The sequence below is a fragment of the Heliconius melpomene genome, chromosome 5 (assembly GCF_056956725.1).
Source record: "Heliconius melpomene rosina isolate 202511_hmr_F chromosome 5, ASM5695672v1, whole genome shotgun sequence".
NCBI classification, from domain to species: Eukaryota; Metazoa; Arthropoda; class Insecta; order Lepidoptera; family Nymphalidae; genus Heliconius; species Heliconius melpomene.
Genome location: NC_140393.1, coordinates 6,174,268 through 6,194,064, shown reverse-complemented (window position 1 = coordinate 6,194,064; position 19,797 = coordinate 6,174,268). Strand labels below are relative to the sequence as shown.

Here is a 19,797-nt window from a genome sequence, read left to right as displayed (position 1 = left end):
ATTTTTAAAAAATATTTTTCGTCGCAACAAGTTAATTTGATATTTTTCAACAAATCGAATTTTCTACTATGCTCTGCTGGCATTTTTACAGGAGTTCTAGTTTTGTAATTGGCTTTGTATAATAGAATAACTCATATTCTATTAGAAATCCAAGAGTTCCCGTGTCGGAACACTTTCAAAAAAAAATATTTAGTACTTTAACATATGTAGAGTTAAAATTGTCATTTTTCTCCATTTCATACAATCAACTATGCTCTGCTGGCAGTTTTTTCAGAGTTCTGGTTTTCATTCAGGCTAAATATCGTAGAACTACCTGTATTCTGTTGAAAAATGAATAGTTCTCGCTTCTTAGCAAGATATTCATATTTTTAAAAAATATTTTTCGTCGCAACAAGTTAATTTGATATTTTTCAACAAATTCAATCTTCAACTATGCTCTGCTGGCTTTTTTACAGGAGTTCTAGTTTTGTAATTGGCTTTGTATAATATAATAACTCATATTCTATTAGAAATCCAAGAGTTCCCGTGTCGGAACACTTTCAAAAAAAAATATTTAGTACTTTAACATATGTAGAGTTAAAATTGTCATTTTTCTACATTTCATACAATCAACTATGCTCTGCTGGCAGTTTTTTCAGAGTTCTGGTTTTCATTCAGGCTAAATATCGTAGAACTACCTATATTCTATAGTAAAATAAAGAGTTCTCGCTTTTGAAAATGATATTAATATTTTTAAAAAATATTTTTCGTCGCAACAAGTTAATTTGATATTTTTCAACAAATCGAATTTTCTACTATGCTCTGCTGGCATTTTTACAGGAGTTCTAGTTTTGTAATTGGCTTTGTATAATAGAATAACTCATATTCTATTAGAAATCCAAGAGTTCCCGTGTCGGAACACTTTCAAAAAAAAATATTTAGTACTTTAACATATGTAGAGTTAAAATTGTCATTTTTCTCCATTTCATACAATCAACTATGCTCTGCTGGCAGTTTTTTCAGAGTTCTGGTTTTCATTCAGGCTAAATATCGTAGAACTACCTATATTCTATAGTAAAATAAAGAGTTCTCGCTTTTGACAATTATGTTAATATTTTTAAAAAATATTTTTCGTCGCAACAAGTTAATTTGATATTTTTCAACAAATTGAATTTTCTACTATGCTCTGCTGGCATTTTTACAGGAGTTCTAGTTTTGTAATTGGCTTTGTATAATAGAATAACTCATATTCTATTAGAAATCCAAGAGTTCCCGTGTCGGAACACTTTCAAAAAAATATATTTAGTACTTTAACATATGTAGAGTTAAAATTGTCATTTTTCTACATTTCATACAATCAACTATGCTCTGCTGGCAGTTTTTTCAGAGTTCTGGTTTTCATTCAGGCTAAATATCGTAGAACTACCTGTATTCTGTTGAAAAATGAAGAGTTCTCGCTTCTGAGCAAGATATTCATATTTTTAAAAAATATTTTTGCATCTCAACAAATTAATTTGATATTTTTCAACAAATTCAATCTTCAACTATGCTCTGCTGGCATTTTTACAGGAGTTCTAGTTTTATGATTTTCTTTTTATAATAGAACTACTCATATTCTAGTAGAAATCAAAGAGTTCCCGAGTCTGAGCACATTAAAATAGAAAATTATTCAGTACTTTTACATATGAAGAGTTGAAATGGGCATTTTTCAATATTTCATACAATCAACTATGCTCTGCTGGCAGTTTTTTCAGAGTTCTGGTTTTCATTCAGGCTAAATATCGTAGAACTACCTATATTCTGTTGAAAAATGAAAAGTTCTCGCTTCTGAGCAAGATATTCATATTTTTAAAAAATATTTTTCGTCGCAACAAGTTAATTTGATATTTTTCAAGAAATCGAATTTTCAACTATGCTCTGCTGGCATTTTTACAGGAGTTCTAGTTTTGTAATTGGCTTTGTATAATATAATAACTCATATTCTATTAGAAATCCTAGAGTTCCCGTGTCGGAACACTTTCAAAAAAAAATATTTAGTACTTTAACATATGTAGAGTTAAAATTGTCATTTTTCTACATTTCATACAATCAACTATGCTCTGCTGGCAGTTTTTTCAGAGTTCTGGTTTTCATTCAGGCTAAATATCGTAGAACTACCTATATTCTATAGTAAAATAAAGAGTTCTCGCTTTTGACAATTATGTTAATATTTTTAAAAAATATTTTTCGTCGCAACAAGTTAATTTGATATTTTTCAACAAATCGAATTTTCTACTATGCTCTGCTGGCATTTTTACAGGAGTTCTAGTTTTGTAATTGGCTTTGTATAATAGAATAACTCATATTCTATTAGAAATCCAAGAGTTCCCGTGTCGGAACACTTTCAAAAAAAAATATTTAGTACTTTAACATATGTAGAGTTAAAATTGTCATTTTTCTCCATTTCATACAATCAACTATGCTCTGCTGGCAGTTTTTTCAGAGTTCTGGTTTTCATTCAGGCTAAATATCGTAGAACTACCTGTATTCTGTTGAAAAATGAATAGTTCTCGCTTCTTAGCAAGATATTCATATTTTTAAAAAATATTTTTCGTCGCAACAAGTTAATTTGATATTTTTCAACAAATTGAATTTTCTACTATGCTCTGCTGGCATTTTTACAGGAGTTCTAGTTTTGTAATTGGCTTTGTATAATAGAATAACTCATATTCTATTAGAAATCCAAGAGTTCCCGTGTCGGAACACTTTCAAAAAAATATATTTAGTACTTTAACATATGTAGAGTTAAAATTGTCATTTTTCTACATTTCATACAATCAACTATGCTCTGCTGGCAGTTTTTTCAGAGTTCTGGTTTTCATTCAGGCTAAATATCGTAGAACTACCTGTATTCTGTTGAAAAATGAATAGTTCTCGCTTCTTAGCAAGATATTCATATTTTTAAAAAATATTTTTCGTCGCAACAAGTTAATTTGATATTTTTCAACAAATTGAATTTTCTACTATGCTCTGCTGGCATTTTTACAGGAGTTCTAGTTTTGTAATTGGCTTTGTATAATAGAATAACTCATATTCTATTAGAAATCCAAGAGTTCTCGTGTCGGAACACTTTCAAAAAAAAATATTTAGTACTTTAACATATGTAGAGTTAAAATTGTCATTTTTCTACATTTCATACAATCAACTATGCTCTGCTGGCAGTTTTTTCAGAGTTCTGGTTTTCATTCAGGCTAAATATCGTAGAACTACCTGTATTCTGTTGAAAAATGAATAGTTCTCGCTTTTTAGCAAGATATTCATATTTTTAAAAAATATTTTTCGTCGCAACAAGTTAATTTGATATTTTTCAACAAATCGAATTTTCTACTATGCTCTGCTGGCATTTTTACAGGAGTTCTAGTTTTGTAATTGACTTTTTATAATAGAACAACTCATATTCTGTTAGAAATACAAGAGTTCTCGTGTTTGAGCACATTCAGAAATAAATTACTTAGTACTTTTACATATGAAGAGTTGAAATGGACATTTTTCAATATTTCATACAATCAACTATGCTCTGCTGGCAGTTTTTTCAGAGTTCTGGTTTTCTTTTAGGCTAAATATCGTAGAACTACCTGTATTATGTTGAAAAATGAAGAGTTCTTGCTTTTGAGCAAGATATTAATATTTTTAAAAAATATTTTTGCATCTCAACAAATTAATTTGATATTTTTCAACAAATTCAATCTTCAACTATGCTCTGCTGGCATTTTTACAGGAGTTCTAGTTTTGTAATTGGCTTTATATAATAGAATAACTCATATTCTGTTAGAAATACAAGAGTTCCCGTGTCTGAACACTTTCAAAAAAAAATATTTAGTACTTTTACATATGAAGACTTAAAATAGACATTTTTCAATATTTCATACATTAAACTATGCTCTGCTGGCAGTTTTTTCAGAGTTCTGGTTTTCTTTCAGGCTAAATATCGTAGAACTACTTATATTTTATTGTAAAATAAAGAGTTCTCGCGTCTGAGTATCATTTTATTAATTTTAAAAATTACTTTACCTTTCGAACTATTTTCGAAACGAACGTTCTTTTTTTCTGTTTAAAAATTTTTTTCTTCGTGAAATTAACAGAACTATTGTTAAAAGTTATCAGGAACTATTATATTCATCCCTATGAGTGCAGATCTCGCCCCGATTTTTATTTGCAAAAAAATGATCTGCTAAGGGAAGTTAGCAGATCATTTTTTTACATAACTTTTTCAGGGGTAAAAACGACAGAACTATTTATAAAACCTATCAGGAACTATAGAACTCAGGTGCATGCGAAGAGAACTCCATTTTTTTTTTGATCTGCTGGACAATGCTCTGCTAAGTTCACAGACATGGGAGGGCCTATGTCCAGCAGTGGACAAAAGATAACTGTAGATGATGATGAAACTATTTTGATTGTTCCGAAGCAGCAGCTACTAGACCAAAAGTATCTATAATAATGAAATAGTCACGTTCGAGAAAACGTGACATTTTTTTATTTGCATTAAAATAACTAAGATTTCGCATTGCACCAACCTTGCAAGTTGCAAATAATTAATTCGATACGTCATTATTTACGTGTTAAAGAAAATTTCATATTTAAATAAGTATATCAACTAATTATCTCTTAATTACGGATATAGATAAATATAAACTAAATATAATTGTTTCAAAAAAAGTATAAAAACAACAAAAAATATTTAAGGATCTATGTAGAAGTTATCTATATAATAAAATTATAACATAATTGGTTTAATAATATTAATAAGCTATGACCAACAGGCGTGATTATTGCCAATTCGGTTAGAACTGAGGAAGAAGAGACGACTCCGTACCGGCCCTCTGGCTCGTCACATGTTTACATTCTCGCGTACACTGAACTCCGTCTCAGATAAAATGACGATTCGAAGAAACGGAACAGCGGACGCCTGAGACACGTCGCGCTCAATAAAAGGATCGCCTTCAATGTGGAAACTTTTAAACAATTTTGAAAGAAAGAAAAATATTTTAGGTATTTTTTTGTCCAGGCAATGACCCTTTATTATTGATTGTAATATTAAAAAAATACATATTTTTATTTAATTAACGTTGATTACTCACTTATCATTTTGGAAAGACCATTGCCCTTTAATAAATATTAAATTATACCCCTTTATACATGTTTTAATTTAAAAAAAAAAGAAGTCGAAAACGTCATCTCATATTCCACCAGCCACCATACCATACTATAAGCATAAGGCGAACACCGTGGGTGGCAATGCGTCGAATATAAACGTCCGGTAATATTATTTGAGTAGGTACTTGCATTTGAATGCCGTGGACTTCGTCATCCTCAGATTTAGTGTCAATATAATGGGTTGCCTTATAAACTTTAATAATCATACGTGTTTATATGAATATTTTATGTATTTCTCCATATGCCATAAGAAATATGATAATTTCATCAATGATAGACAGAACGTAGGGTACGGAGTGTCTTAACACTAAATTTTCTCTGTCTGTTCTAGTACCTATATGCAGAATGTGATTATAAGCTAAAGAAACTCGATAAAAAGTGTAATTAAAAAAAAAAAAAGGAACGAAATAAATATTGAAGCTATGAAGTGAACACAATGCATCGACATACAATATTCGGCTCTTGTTACCACAATGGGACATACACAACAGCGTTGTTAGACGTCCCGATATTTAGCCCAAAACTTAAATGTCCTGAGAGGGATAGACATCCCATCCCGCTTTTCGTAAATTATTCCACGCAGTTTAAGAATTCTATTTTAATTAATTATTTTTTTCTTTAAGGTGCCTAGTAGGTACAATTGCAAGAATAAAAATCCTGCTTATCCCCGAGACAAAATCTGGCAACGCTAATACCTAAAGAGCAATCAAAAGTTATCAATTGTGTATTAATTCAGCAACAAAACCCTAAACTTTCTCGTATACAAAAAAGCTCATTTTAAACTCAATAAAGCAGAGAAGACGAGTTTTAGCAAATTGGATCACGATCGCGATGAAAAGGATACAAAGTTTCTGAAAGAAAAAGCCACGATAGTGCACCAAGTTCCAAGCGTTCATTATACTTATTTTATAAAAGAAAATCTCTCCTCTAATACTCGATTACTTTGTGTTTCAACGCATATTTCTTAAATCCGTATATTTTATTTAAAGTTTTAGATCTTTATGTTAATTTCATGTTGAATGTTTCATTTAAATGAACACGATTAATGTTGGGAATGTAGTTGAAATGTTAGATGGAAAACCTTTAAAAGTGTATTACAAAATTATGAGATTAAAAAAACCTTAATGTAATATTTTAAATATTATTAAACCTAAACTATATAAACGACAAATTCTGAACAAAAAGATTATTTTATTTAACGAACAACCTATCAAAGTAAATATTTGACTTTATAATTTTTTTTTATTATGAACTTTGGTCAGGCAGAGAGAGGATTTGGAAAGGCTTGGGGACTGTGGAGACGAGCGAGCCTTAAGCCTCCGTACTATTGGGTTGCAAGTTCCAGAAACTGCTTCGAGCTGCTTCCGGAACCTGACCCATAAGCCCATAGAATACTCAGGGCTTTTACAGATGACATATGCAAACGTGCGTTTTGATGCTCGCCGCAAATAGCGTTCAACGACGTCGCTACTTCAACTAGAACTACTAGAAGAACTCGACTCGCGCGTTAAGGCGTCATCTGGACCGGTCCAAGGGGTTTCTTCTCTAATGTTCTTAATATGCTTGTTTTATTAATATCCTTTTTTATTAATACGACTGTTTACCAGTTTGGCTATGCTTATTTGTATCCAGTAACCATCTCGTTAAAGCCAATATAAATTTATATTTGGTACTTATTATATACTTTATATAATGAAAACAAGTTGTTTAGAATTCAGAATATCTAATGAAAAATTAAACGTGAAATAATGGATAAAATTAAAATATTTCTTATTTTTATAATGTTATTATAATGATATTAAGACTAACCTCTATATGGAAAAAATAATTTTTTTCGAAAAATTAGGTCCATTTTCATGTAAGCTACATTAATAAGTATATTGTTAATTTGAATCGCCAAAAATGCTATGACGTCTATTTCTCTCTCTAAAGATCATGTATATACTATTAGTATCATTTGTTATACATGGTGTTTTTATATATTTTATTTAATTTTATAACTAAGAGAACAGCACAAAAACTCATTTTATTATCTGGTTTGATACTTAATCTAAATAAATAAATAAATAAATTAGTAAACGCACTACAAAGTTGCATACATTGCAATAGGTTGTGCAATAACAATAACTACTATATAAGATATATAAGACATAAAAAAATATGCTTGGAAGTGATCAAATCTTTGTTTATTATCATGTATCAGTATGACGTTAGAGCGTAAAAAAATTTCACCCATTTAAGATTTTTTTAAATATTAGTTTTCTTAGGTTTTCAAATATTTTTATTGCTATAGTAAAATAAATAATAACTCCTCAAAACTGACTTAAAGCAAGAGTAAAGTAGTCTATTGTTTATATATTATAGTGCGCAAGTTCGTAGAAGCATGTATTAACACAAAAACGTATTGAATTAGGTGTTTTTTTTACATTAACGATACTAGAAGCGCCATAAACGAAACGTTTAAGTATTTAATAATAATTTAACCAAAAATTCCAAAAACTTATTACGATACAAATACCTGGCGAGGAACACGTTTACTTAATAGATTTCAAATTATACCAGTCGTTAAAGCTAATAACATAACGGTCCATTAATAACTATTTATGAACAAAGAGAATTAAGTGTTTAATGAATACGACAATTCATTGTTAAACAATCATAACTTAAACGTATTTTTCCTTAAATGAAAAAATAAATTAAATATAGAACAATAAAATTCAATGGCCATTTCTCGTCGTCTATATACTTACTGGCCTCCTCCCTACAGATAAGTTCCGGATAGAGTTTAAATTACACATTAAGATTTAAGCTAACAGAAATCTAAAGTTCAATTTCGTTTTTTTATCGAGAAAACAGGATGGTCTCGTTTCGTTAAATTTGTTATACGAACGAAGGAATCTTACAACTTTATCGTCAGAGTGGGGCTATAAGTTCAAATTTTAACGCCTGCACATCTGGAGCAACGGCCCGATAACACTTTGATTGACGTCTCTATCGCTATTCTAATCTATGTATTGAACTTTCAATAACATTAATAAGAACAATATAGAACAAGTAAATACAATTATTGATACGATTTAAAACCGTATTGTGAGACTTAAGACAATTAGTATAAATAAAACCTGCAATCATCATTTATATATATTATTTGTATTATTATGCTTTTAACTATTATATAAGTCCATATATAATTGGATAGTTTTGCAATACATAACTACATCAATGATAACAATATCGAGAGTATTGTGGTTTCTGTATGACGTAAATGATCTCAATAAATCAACGCGCACCAAGAAAATTAATTTTGTCCAAGTATTTGATAAACACTAATGGTACCTAGTTAGGTCAAGAGCAGCTGGCATTCCAGCCAGAACGAACCACCAGGGCGGCAGCGGCGTGTACATCCGCTGCTGCGGTGGCCTCAAGCAACCACCATGTATCGCAGGTCTCGTCTCGTACTCTGAATCACACACATTCACAAACACTTCACCAAACCAACAGTTATTCCATATTCAGGAATTCCAGCGATGAGAGAACGAGGTAAATCTTCGATTATTTATTTATATTACGTATGTCGTCAGATTCTTGTATCAAGGTTAAATCTATATTATCTATAACTAATACTTGGATGGAAATTATAAAATTATAGCAATAAATAATGACAAAATCATTATAAAAAACAGTACGCAAGGATTTTTCAACTTCAACAAAGTTCAGGGGAGCCCATAATTAGAGGGGGGTGACTGTCTGAATGAAAAGAATAAGGGTTGTTATAGCGGCGTAGGGTCGATAAACTTTTTTCAAAGGGCCAAAAAGTTGTCGATAGTAATGGTATCAAGTTGTGACGCGGCGACGTCGGGGATTACAGCCCCCGTGCAGGGGTAGAGTCGCGAGAGTCGAGCACGTGATGGTGCGAGGCGCTCAGCTCGTGCGTCGCTCCGGTCTGAACTGACGTCGGTACGCTGGTCGGTCGGGAGCGTGGCGCCGCCGCCCGCCCCCTGCGCTGGCGGGTCCTGCCGCCTGCCGAGTGCCGAGTGCGGACCCACCGCTGTACCATCTTCGACGGTCAAAATTTATTATAGTAACTGCGCCAGTAATAACGTAAATATTAATGATAACGACCCATATGAAATATACTTCGAAACGTTATATGTGTATTGCAATATTGGTTTTAGATATTTTATAAAGACTGGTCTCTAACAATATTTATGTTTTTATTTAATAGTGGTTGATTTGAATTAGATTTGAAGAATGTTTGTCTTTTTATATCCCTTATAAAGTATCTTATGCTCATTTAAATTTACGACTTATTTTCTAATCTCAAGAAATAAAGTATTAAGCAATGAATACTCTCTCGTCCCATTCCGTGAAGCTTTAAAGATAGAGTCCTAACTATAGAGATCCAAAATACATTTATAAAAATACCCATATAAAAATTTCAGTGTGATTTCATAAATAAATCGTATAGCTTAATTGGCAACGGCTGTTTGAACGGATTGCACGTTAAAAATTTTATGTGGAATTTCAATGTTAATATTTTTATTTTCCTGATTCTTTCAGTTAGACTAAGTGCAACGCGATGGTGGATTTTCTTATTTAATACGGCAATATAAGAAAAAAAAAAACACAAGATCTATCACTATAATTTAAACAAAAAAAAAACACTAAGCTTATTTATTGTCTACGGGAAAAAAAAGTTTTAGAAAAAAAAATTTAAAATAAAAAAAGTAGTGATCCACCTGCGGCTTCTCCCGTTTAAACTTATTGTTATAATGTAGCTAAATTATACCTACAATATATTTACATAAATTGTCTGTCTATTATTCTGATATATAAATAATTTTACTATAAAGTTTCATCTAAATCCACTCAGTAGTTTTTGGTCAAATTGGAACAAACATCCTTCCTAACAAACTTTAACATATATAACATCAATATTACAGTGAGATATTAGTAAGATATAACATATATGTGAAATTAATTATATATTATCGAACTAGCCCCGTATTTACCACCCCAGCAGTCCCAGCACGTACGCACGACATCGCCCATAAACTATTCCGATATCGGACGTCGCGCCGCTGAACCGTACAATCCATAGAAATTGAGAGATTCAGAAAATTGACAAGAGGAAAATAACCTCCATAGCTCGCGTCAGTTTACGATCTTGGACCAGTTACGGCCGATAATATTTTGTGCCGTATATACTCGTATGATAGCGATAAAAAGAAATAAATAAATAATATAGTCTACGATACATGTATGTAAGGCTGCTAATACTGCCTTAGCTTGTATACCTCAGTAGATACTAATTCTGGGCTACAATAATAAAAACTATGAAAAGACGAAAAAAAAAAATTATTAAATGTATCTTATTATTACATCAGCCAATTGATTTCTTTAACATTTTAAAATATAATTGAAAATTCTTTAGTAATTGTTTTATCGAGGCGTTATGTAAATACAGATTGCCAATATCATCGTTTATAATAAATGTAATCAATATTAATTACCTACCTACTGTAATTAGATGTTATTGGTGAAGGAGGAAATATAAGAAGTAGAAGAGAGTTAATCGAGGCATCCTTCTAGTGTTCATAGAAAAGTTTCACCTTAAAACCAGTATCAGGAAAGCATCAAATGAAGTCGATCTTCGAATACAGCTGTCTATATCGGCATCATAGAACTAGAAGTGATGCAGTACGCTATGAGCTCGTTAACGAACTCCTCGTATCTGTTAACGTAGATCATTATTGAGTAAATTTAAGATAATATTTAATTGTTTCCTCAGTCTGTATCATTCGCGTCTGTTGTTCTAAGGTGTATTTTGTCCAAAGAGCGCTCTTTGACTTGCGGTTTATATCAAAATATTTGCATATAATTTTACAAATATGGCCAAAGTTTATTTTACATAACCATTTAACTATGTCCGTCAGAGTAATCATAAAAATAGTTTTAAGCTCAAAAAAATATCTAATTTTTAAAAATATTGTTACAATAATATACATTTTCATTATTATAGAAGTTGTGCCATAATAATACCAAGAATGCAAGCTGCATTCCCTTATTTAAACGTATTTCTCCGACGCTTTGGGAAAAAACTAGCCAACTCTATTCACCGAAGGCAATAAGTCGAGACATAATATTTTTAAAGAAATTCTCAGCACAAACCGTAGCCACTTAGGCTTCGTCAATGTGACAAAGACCTCCGAGAAGATATTTATTTAACATCTTTTTACTTTTTATATATGTTTTTAACAAAATAAAAAATATAAAATAAAAATGAAAGTCAGATTATTAAATCGTATTACTATTACGTTTGTAGTAAATAAAACAGGATTAAAAAGAGTTTTTTTTGGATTTAACGTTAATCAAGATTCCAGGTATTAAAAAAGCCACAAATAGGTGGTAGCTTTGCGAGGCAGCGTAAGTTTAAAATAAAATATATGTAATATATTACATAATAGGCAAGATGACAGCTATTAAAAATCACTAAAATTATTAGAAGATATAAACATTCACATCACTCATTTGACAAATAAACAAAGTGACATTTTGTATTGTATACAATGTTATTGACACATTACTTAGAGTTGACGTCACTAGCGACACTGTGGCTCCTTGACGCGTTTTGGTGTTGCCATTTTTAAACTTATAAATTAAAATGTATTTTTTAATACTAAATTGCCATCATGCCTGTTATTATTCTAAGTAGATACCAATTAAAAAAAATAAGTTTAATATTAACAGAGGAGATCGAAACCAACGATGCTTACTTCAAAAATAAATAAATATAAAAGTAATTTTAAAACATTTGAAAAAAAAAAAAATCAATTACAATTAGAATTTTGAGTAATTTCAAATAACCAAACACAAAAAAAAAAACGAATCGAAAGTAGAAATTGTTTATAACAAAAAAAAAAATTAAATAAGGCCAATGTTTTTCCTTCCAATGTGGTATTTCGCGCGGTGCTCACCTCGACTGCCATTCAGCCTTCGAGACTACTCACTATTTGAACACCGCGAGGTGGCATTGCGAAAGTTGACAACACTGTACGTGAGCCGGTTGTAAAGTATTGTCATTATGGTTACGTTGCCGTTTTGCATTAAGTTGCCATTTATGCTTTGAATTTAAGGAGGATTAAATAGAAGTGGGTACCTACTTCTATTTAAACTGCTAAACGCTCTATTGGGTTGCTAGTTTTGGAACGGTTAAGAGTTATAATAACGAAGAGCATTTATCCTTAGTTTTTGTTTATAAAAATAAACATTTGAAAAGAAAATTCTGCACATCCTACTGTCCATTTTATTGCGATTCCCACTTTCTGCCGATTTTTAGAGGAATTGCGTGTTAAGTGGTGCAACTCAACTCCGCGCGTTGCCTCCAGAATTTTTTTTATCAACAATTTTTTTTTCTTCAGACTATCCAGTCAAAGTTCAAGAATATTCTTAGTCTACATACACTAAGTGTATTCAAGTAACATATTATCTGCATTTTTAGAGGTTTTTTTCGGAATGCAAAAACACTGGAAATAAAATATATAAATTTTATAATTAATTTGTATATTTTTCTTCTTTTAAAATTTTAATTAATTTTTAAAATTACTACTGATTATTGTCATAGTGTTTCGCTAAATAACACGCAACGTTGAAAATCGAGATTTGGACGGAAAGAGGAAAACTGGCGTTAAGTTCCGCCACTTAACATTTCTCCAGAATTCGACGAAAAATAGGGAACTGAAATGTCTTAACATTAGATTACAGCTTAATTAAAACTTGATCTATTGAAAACTGAAAAAAAAAAAACAATAGCTATACCTAACATCATATTTGCTACCATATTCGTTTATATAAAAACAAATTTAATTGAAGTAAAAAGAACAGACACCAGACACTAGACCAAATACTTTTATTGTATTAGGCACCAGACCAAACGACATATCAACCTATACAAAGAGCACAAACACAAAAATACACGAATACTTATATCAGCAACCTATGTGAATTACTTGGTTACTTAGTAACCGAGCCGGAGAGACGGCAAGGTTGCGGTGGGTGGCGTAATGGAGCACAATGGCACATACAAACGAAAGAATACTCGAATACTTGACAGGCTGGGCAAATAGGATATCTTCATTTACATACAAACATCTACATATATATATATATGAGTGTGCATCCGTCCGCAACCTTCACTTTTAGTTAGTTATGATAGGAGATTGTTCTAACTGTCAAGGCCGAATCACAACGAATTCATTAACGACGTTTGTAAAAACTTGGAATTGTGGAAAAAATTGTGCGCTCAGTTCTAAGTAAAGTATTATATTTGTGATTTAAAACTAGTTATTAGTTTTTATATTTATGTAATTATATAAAGTATAATTAAGATAATAGCGTATGGCACTCCGTTCTTGATGAAGTGAAGCTCCGTGAAGCAAAGATAGATAAAAATAGATAGATATAATTAAGTTTTCTTTTTGTATGAACTAAATGAATTTTATGGAATTTATAATAATCATTGATATCGGTGAAATAACGAAGATAAAAATAAGAAGGCATACAAAAATAATAAATAATCAATAACAAAAGATTTGCTTATTATTTTAATTTCTTTTTTTACTAATTCTATCATATCAAGAAGAATGATAAAGTAGACATTTAAATTAAATATATTAAATGTCATAAGCCGAGGATCTTTTGAGGTCACTTTTTCTTTAAAGCGCTGCAGAAAACTCCATGTTTTGCTCAAAGTATATATTTACATACATTATTTAAGGTTTTTATCGCAAAGTGCTTGTGTTATCGCGAATAATAACTAAAGTTTCATATTTCATCAACTTCACACTGTATTCAGCATATAGCAGGGTACCTACTCTCACTCACTCAGGTTCTATCTAGGTAGATAGTGAGTCACACGTTATTACGACTGGCCTCTAAAGACTATTGTAAATTAACGATAATTAATTAATTGTAAATTAACGATAATTAATTAATTGTAAATTAACTATAAATATATTTAAGGTGTTATACATTTAAGAATATCACTATAAGATATTTTTAATACGTTTACGAGCCTGTGTAATAAATAGGTAATATAACACGGATACAAAGCCTAATAATATTCCTTTAATCATATAGTATGACAGAGAGAGAGAGGCTAAGGCTGATCTTAATTAATCTTCGTCAAAACACGGTCCACAATCCAGGCCTCCATAGAAAACGTGTTACGGAATCTTATCTGATACCTCCATAATTGTTTACCAGTCACAGTCATTGTAGTAATTTAGAATTGGTCATTAATTTTTGGGCTGTCTGTCAGCACTAGTCATAAATTATATTTGTCTATGGGACCACGTAGATGTACTGGTATTTGCAAGAGAAGGATACATTTGAATGGTCTTTAAATAGTCAATATTCTAGTTATTTTTATTGTTATTTAATTATAATCTTATTAATCCTACTTTCACGCAAAAACTACTGAACGGATTTAGATAAAACTTTACAGTAATTATACATCAGAATAACACATTCATGTGGAGATTTAATTTAGTTTGGCTACAATCAATAGGTTAAAGCGGGCGAAGCCTTTTGGGTCATTACTAAGTATAAAAAAATCTCGTTTTTAGTGGTTAAAAAAGGCAAAATTTAATATGTCAATGAATGTTACAAATATGCAAAGTTAACAAAATATAGCAATTATATTTGAACTTTGAATAGTGTTTCAAATTATTTTCCTGTTTTCGTGTTTTAGCTTTCAACAAAAACAGTGTAACGCATAAAGTGAACTTAATGTATAACTACATATAATAATATACTGTAGGAGTGATTGCTCAACAGATAATATCTATTCTCAGGCAGGCTGAGGCCCATTTTCCGCCGAATTCTGGAGGTATTGGGAGGCGAAACTCAAAGCCTTGCTTTGCCTCAACACCAGAGTGAAGAAATAAAAATATTAAATATTTAATTTCCTCACTCAATATAACTTGTTTAGTATAATAATAATATATTTGTCCAAATATTTATAGATTACATTATTCAGCGACAGTCGTTGAAACTTGAAACTATTTCAAAGCAAGTTGAACGTCCTAGACACATTCAAGGCCCGGCACTTAGGTACCAGCTGAGTGCTGGTGACCGTCGCCGGTTCAAGGGCGTCAGGTGAATGCCACCACTCATATTTTTTGCCACCGCCACCGCCACCGTCACCGTCACTCGCTTACGTCTTAGTCTTACTGGTCTTATCGAAGCCGGATGAACACCGACAGTCGCCTAACGACTAATAACATATACATTAGCTGTCTTTGTTCAAGTATCGATGATTTTAACGACGTTTGGGTGTTACGCTAAGTAATTGGCCTCAAAATAATAATTGAGAAATTTACATTGCTATTAGTCTTTGGTCTTATATATTTGTATCTTCTTATAGATGCTTTGCATTTCACGAACAATGGAAGGAAAGTTTTTGTTTAGAGTTTCTAACAAAAACTTTCACGATGTAACTTTTGCTATGCGCACGTTTTTCAACTAGGATCGGGGCATGAAAGAATAAAGGAATTCCTGGTAAGAGATAACAAGGTGCACCTGCGGGATGCTTAGAACTAGCTACAACTAGGTAAGAGTGTATGGGCCTTTGTTCTTTTACATTCGAGCCTCGAGTCAGCGTAAAATTATCTTTTTACTTTTTGCTAAATGACTCCCGGAGCGGACTACGGACCTGAGCAGGTAGGTTGAGTATAATAATATTGTGTAAACTGCAAAAGCCCTTTGGAACTAAATTCGTGCTTAAAATTCTCTCGCTTAAATGTAACACGTGATTTAACACGAAAAATATTTCCTGTCCTCGTTTTTGTTTATTTTTCCAGCTTCACAATGCATATAGCATAGGCAAGGGAATGCGTGTGTGTGGAAGACACTCGGCTCCCCATTTTTCGCCCAATTCTAGTGGCATTGCGAGTTGAATGATAAAACTTAATACCACACTTTGCCTCGTTATCTTATTATTATTAAATATTAATTTCCTCGTGTGGGAATCGTATCCACAACCTATCGCGTTTACAATCACGCTTGTGCTCATGCACTCTTATTTAGCTTTTTTTTTGAAATAACAATATATTAAAAAAGTAATTATACCACATAAAATACCCAATGGATAAAACAAAGAAATATGACAAAAATTTTGATTAAGCCCTAATTTAGGTACCTACCAAGAAAGTGAAAAAACTACTACCAGAAAAGTAGAGCTATTAAATTTAAAAATAAAATGAATGTGTTCAGTAAATGTTATGATATAATTGTAAAATGTATATAAAATTTATGTCACATAAAAAGGATATTTGTAAAAACATTTTAATTTTGAGAATAATTTTATCAGAGAGACTCGAGTTTAAAAATAATATTAACTAGTTTAATAATTAGTTACAAAGTAATAACATTTTGTAATACTTCTTTAAACTGTAGTGTTAGTTTAGAAACATTAAGATAAAATTATATCATTCAAATATAATTATTCTGTAAATATGTTTAAGGAGTACATTTTTCTGCACAAGATAGATAGAGTGAATCTAGTGTCAAGACACTCATTCTCTGCTTTCCACCTAAATTCATGGTATAGAGTGTTTAGTGGTGGAACTCAACATTTTGTCTAATACTTGTTACATGCTTTGTCTGTCAGAGTAGGGAATGGAAAATAATAAATTGCCTCAAGTGGAGATATACCCCCCACCATTGTGTTAACAGTTAGATATTAGAGTTAGAATACCTTAAATGATTTTTATATAAACAAAGATATATTTTATAAACATTGTGTACTAAATCTTTCTTGAAAATATATTAAATAATTAAATTTTGGCAGACAAGCATATAATGTGACAATTCTTATCGTGGACTATACAAATGATCTCTTTGTAAAACTATCATCTAAGGTCATCTGGGAGTAAATGGAGACATCTTGTGTAAATCAAGGTTGACCACTGTAATATAATTATGTCTTTTGATAATTTAAATATTAGCATTCCCTATTATATATATTTTTTTTATATATATTTATTTGGAATTTTATGTTACTATAAATATTTAATAATAAATTTTTAAATAGCTATTTATGTGTATTCTTAACCTCAAAAAGATTAGAATAATATAAATTTTGTATTTTTATGATAAGTATAATAATTGCGATGAGTTTTAAGTATACCTATATATAACATAATAAATCTTATTTCAATACGATTCAATTGTAGGTTATCAATCATTTTATTTTGGAACTATTCATAAACACAATCCCTACTCAGCGTGGATATACATATAGAAAGGAAACACGTTATGTTTACAATCTATATAATATTATTTTGTTGATATGTATAGAATTTGCGTTCAAAAGTTTATAAAATATAAAAGGATTTACTTTTTGCATATGACGAAGAGGTTCTAGACAAATGATACTAAAAATACATTTTTACAGCTGCACGCTGTCTTTAAATCGATTTCCAATTTTTCTTTCCGACCGAAGCGTCAGTAGAAACAATGAAAAGTTTTTTTACCTTCGTTTTCGTGACTCCACGATGCCGCTTTAGTTTCCCAACGCTGAGTACAGTTACTCACAGCACTTATCATCACAATACAATAAACAGTTTGATTACTATATCTACCATTAAATGATAGTTATCTAATATATTTTACAATTAATTAAATACAAACATAAAATACACAAGCAGGATAATACAAGTAGGGGTTTGGGCTTGACATAAAATAAACCAATAGAAAAAGAGAAGGATAGTATGAGACGCGCCTGCGTCCAATTAGCATTAGGTCGGTAAAGCAGTACTCACTCCGAATACTTGTACCAAAAAAAATATATCAAATATTTTTTAAATTAAGCTAAACTTCTTATGTATATGTATCACAATTAATTTTTACGTTTATTTCGACAAAATATAAATTTATTCAGAAAAATATTCATTTATTAAATTGTAAATAAAGAATATTAGATTTATATACATTATTTTGAAGATTGTATCGCCCTCTGGCGACTTGTTTTCAAAACTATATCCTTATAATTCCAAAACTTATAGCTAGATGGCGCTTTCATAAAGTTAATGGTGTTACTGTGGTGCGTTGGTGTAGTCTTACCTACAACAGATAGATGACGTCTTTGATGTTTATTAACCACTACCATATTTTACGCGGTGGGCACAGTATAGGAAACCTAAGAATTAATAGTCACACTTTTCATATTTTTTCTTTAATTCAATCATGCGAATATTTTTTATTATTTAAATATAAACTTATCATCCTCATTTTGCCCGCATAGTTAGCTCAACAATATACCTACTCTTATATAGTTTTAAATAATAACTTTAGCTACACGCTGTTTCCCGCAAATAGCAGCATAGGCAGAGGATATCTGAGAACCTAGTGTGAAGATAGTTCCGTTCCCCGTTTTATGTCGTATTCTGGACTCATTGCGTGTTGAGTGGCGGAACTCAACGCCGCGCTTTGCCTCGACACCAGAGTGAAGAAATGAAAATATAAATTTAAATAATATTTCATTTCCTCGAGTGGAGATCGAACCCACAGTCAATCGATTTTACCGCCACACCTTGTGACCCAAGATCAGTTTCATTATGTTATTTTTTTACCGTATAATACTTTTAATAAAATGATAATTATATGTACAACGTAACGTCTTGTACCTACTTATTATGAAAAAAATATAAGATAAGATTACAAAGTATCTATATAATAATAAGATAATAGATAATAAATTATTTGAAATATTATTTCTTTGATATCGAATTGAACTTATCTACAAAAATGTAGGTAGGTAGGTATCTATTTTGGGAAAATACAAACACTTTGATGTCAGGAAGCCCACAACCATCGCGTTTTTATTTTAATCATGTTTATGCATTTTGTCAATTTTTGTATTGGAACATTAAGAACATATTTAGAAGACAATCAGTGAATTTTCGCTTTTATTTTGCTGAAAATTCGAAAGAACATCTACCTATCCGTAGCTAAAGCTATGTCGATGTTTTATGTTCGTCTTCGTGACTATTTTAATATTTACTAATAGACTTAGTAATTTCTTTATGGCTTTATGGTTTATGTAGGAAGCTTGTATCAAGCAATTAATAATTAATTTAATTCACGGCTTCACAGGCAGGCAGAGTACCTACCTACTAGAAAGTTACATGTTCGGATGGACTTCTCATATAAGATGCCAATTGGTAGGAAATACCATAAACCAGCCTTTTTTATACGCCCGCTACTGGACTTGCACTTCCTGTATCCAGCGACTTCCGGTGACCAGATCGTCAGTTCACCTGGTGGGAGCCTGCCTACTGAGCGTTGTCCGTTAAAGATGTGAATAAGAAAACGCAATCAAAAAGTCTGCATATATAAATATTGAAATTGAATCTACGACCATCGTGGTGTGTAGGTATAGGTATCGTTTTGAATAATTCAAATATGAAAGAAAGTTCTCAAATTTAATAGAGGACATCCACAATTTCATGCCAAATTAAGATTAATGGATCTCGAAACGAAAAGTTATTGCTTCCTACTTTTTCAAAGATACCGTTTAGAACGTTAAATATTTTTAAAAGCTTACTTACTTTTTTGCTT

The 19,797-nt window shown here is 31.0% G+C and overlaps 1 protein-coding gene across 5 annotated transcripts in view; it reads right to left on the bottom strand.

The window, feature by feature from the left end:
* The window catches only part of gus (splA/ryanodine receptor domain and SOCS box containing gustavus), a 61,157-nt gene extending 43,213 nt beyond the window's left edge, over nucleotides 1-17,944 (bottom strand). For 2 of the 5 annotated variants that reach the window (XM_085185892.1, XM_085185890.1), the window contains exon 1: nucleotides 17,712-17,944. Coding sequence is in view for 2 of the 5 variants with exons in the window: in XM_085185888.1 (XP_085042014.1) it covers nucleotides 8,512-8,579 (68 nt within the window). In the remaining 3 variants the exon portion in view is untranslated. Of the gene's footprint in view, nucleotides 1-8,511; nucleotides 9,137-17,711 lie in introns of those variants that run through there. The other 3 variants (XM_085185893.1, XM_085185889.1, XM_085185888.1) reach the window with 2 other exon arrangements.
* Nucleotides 17,945-19,797: the final 1,853 nt, after the last annotated feature.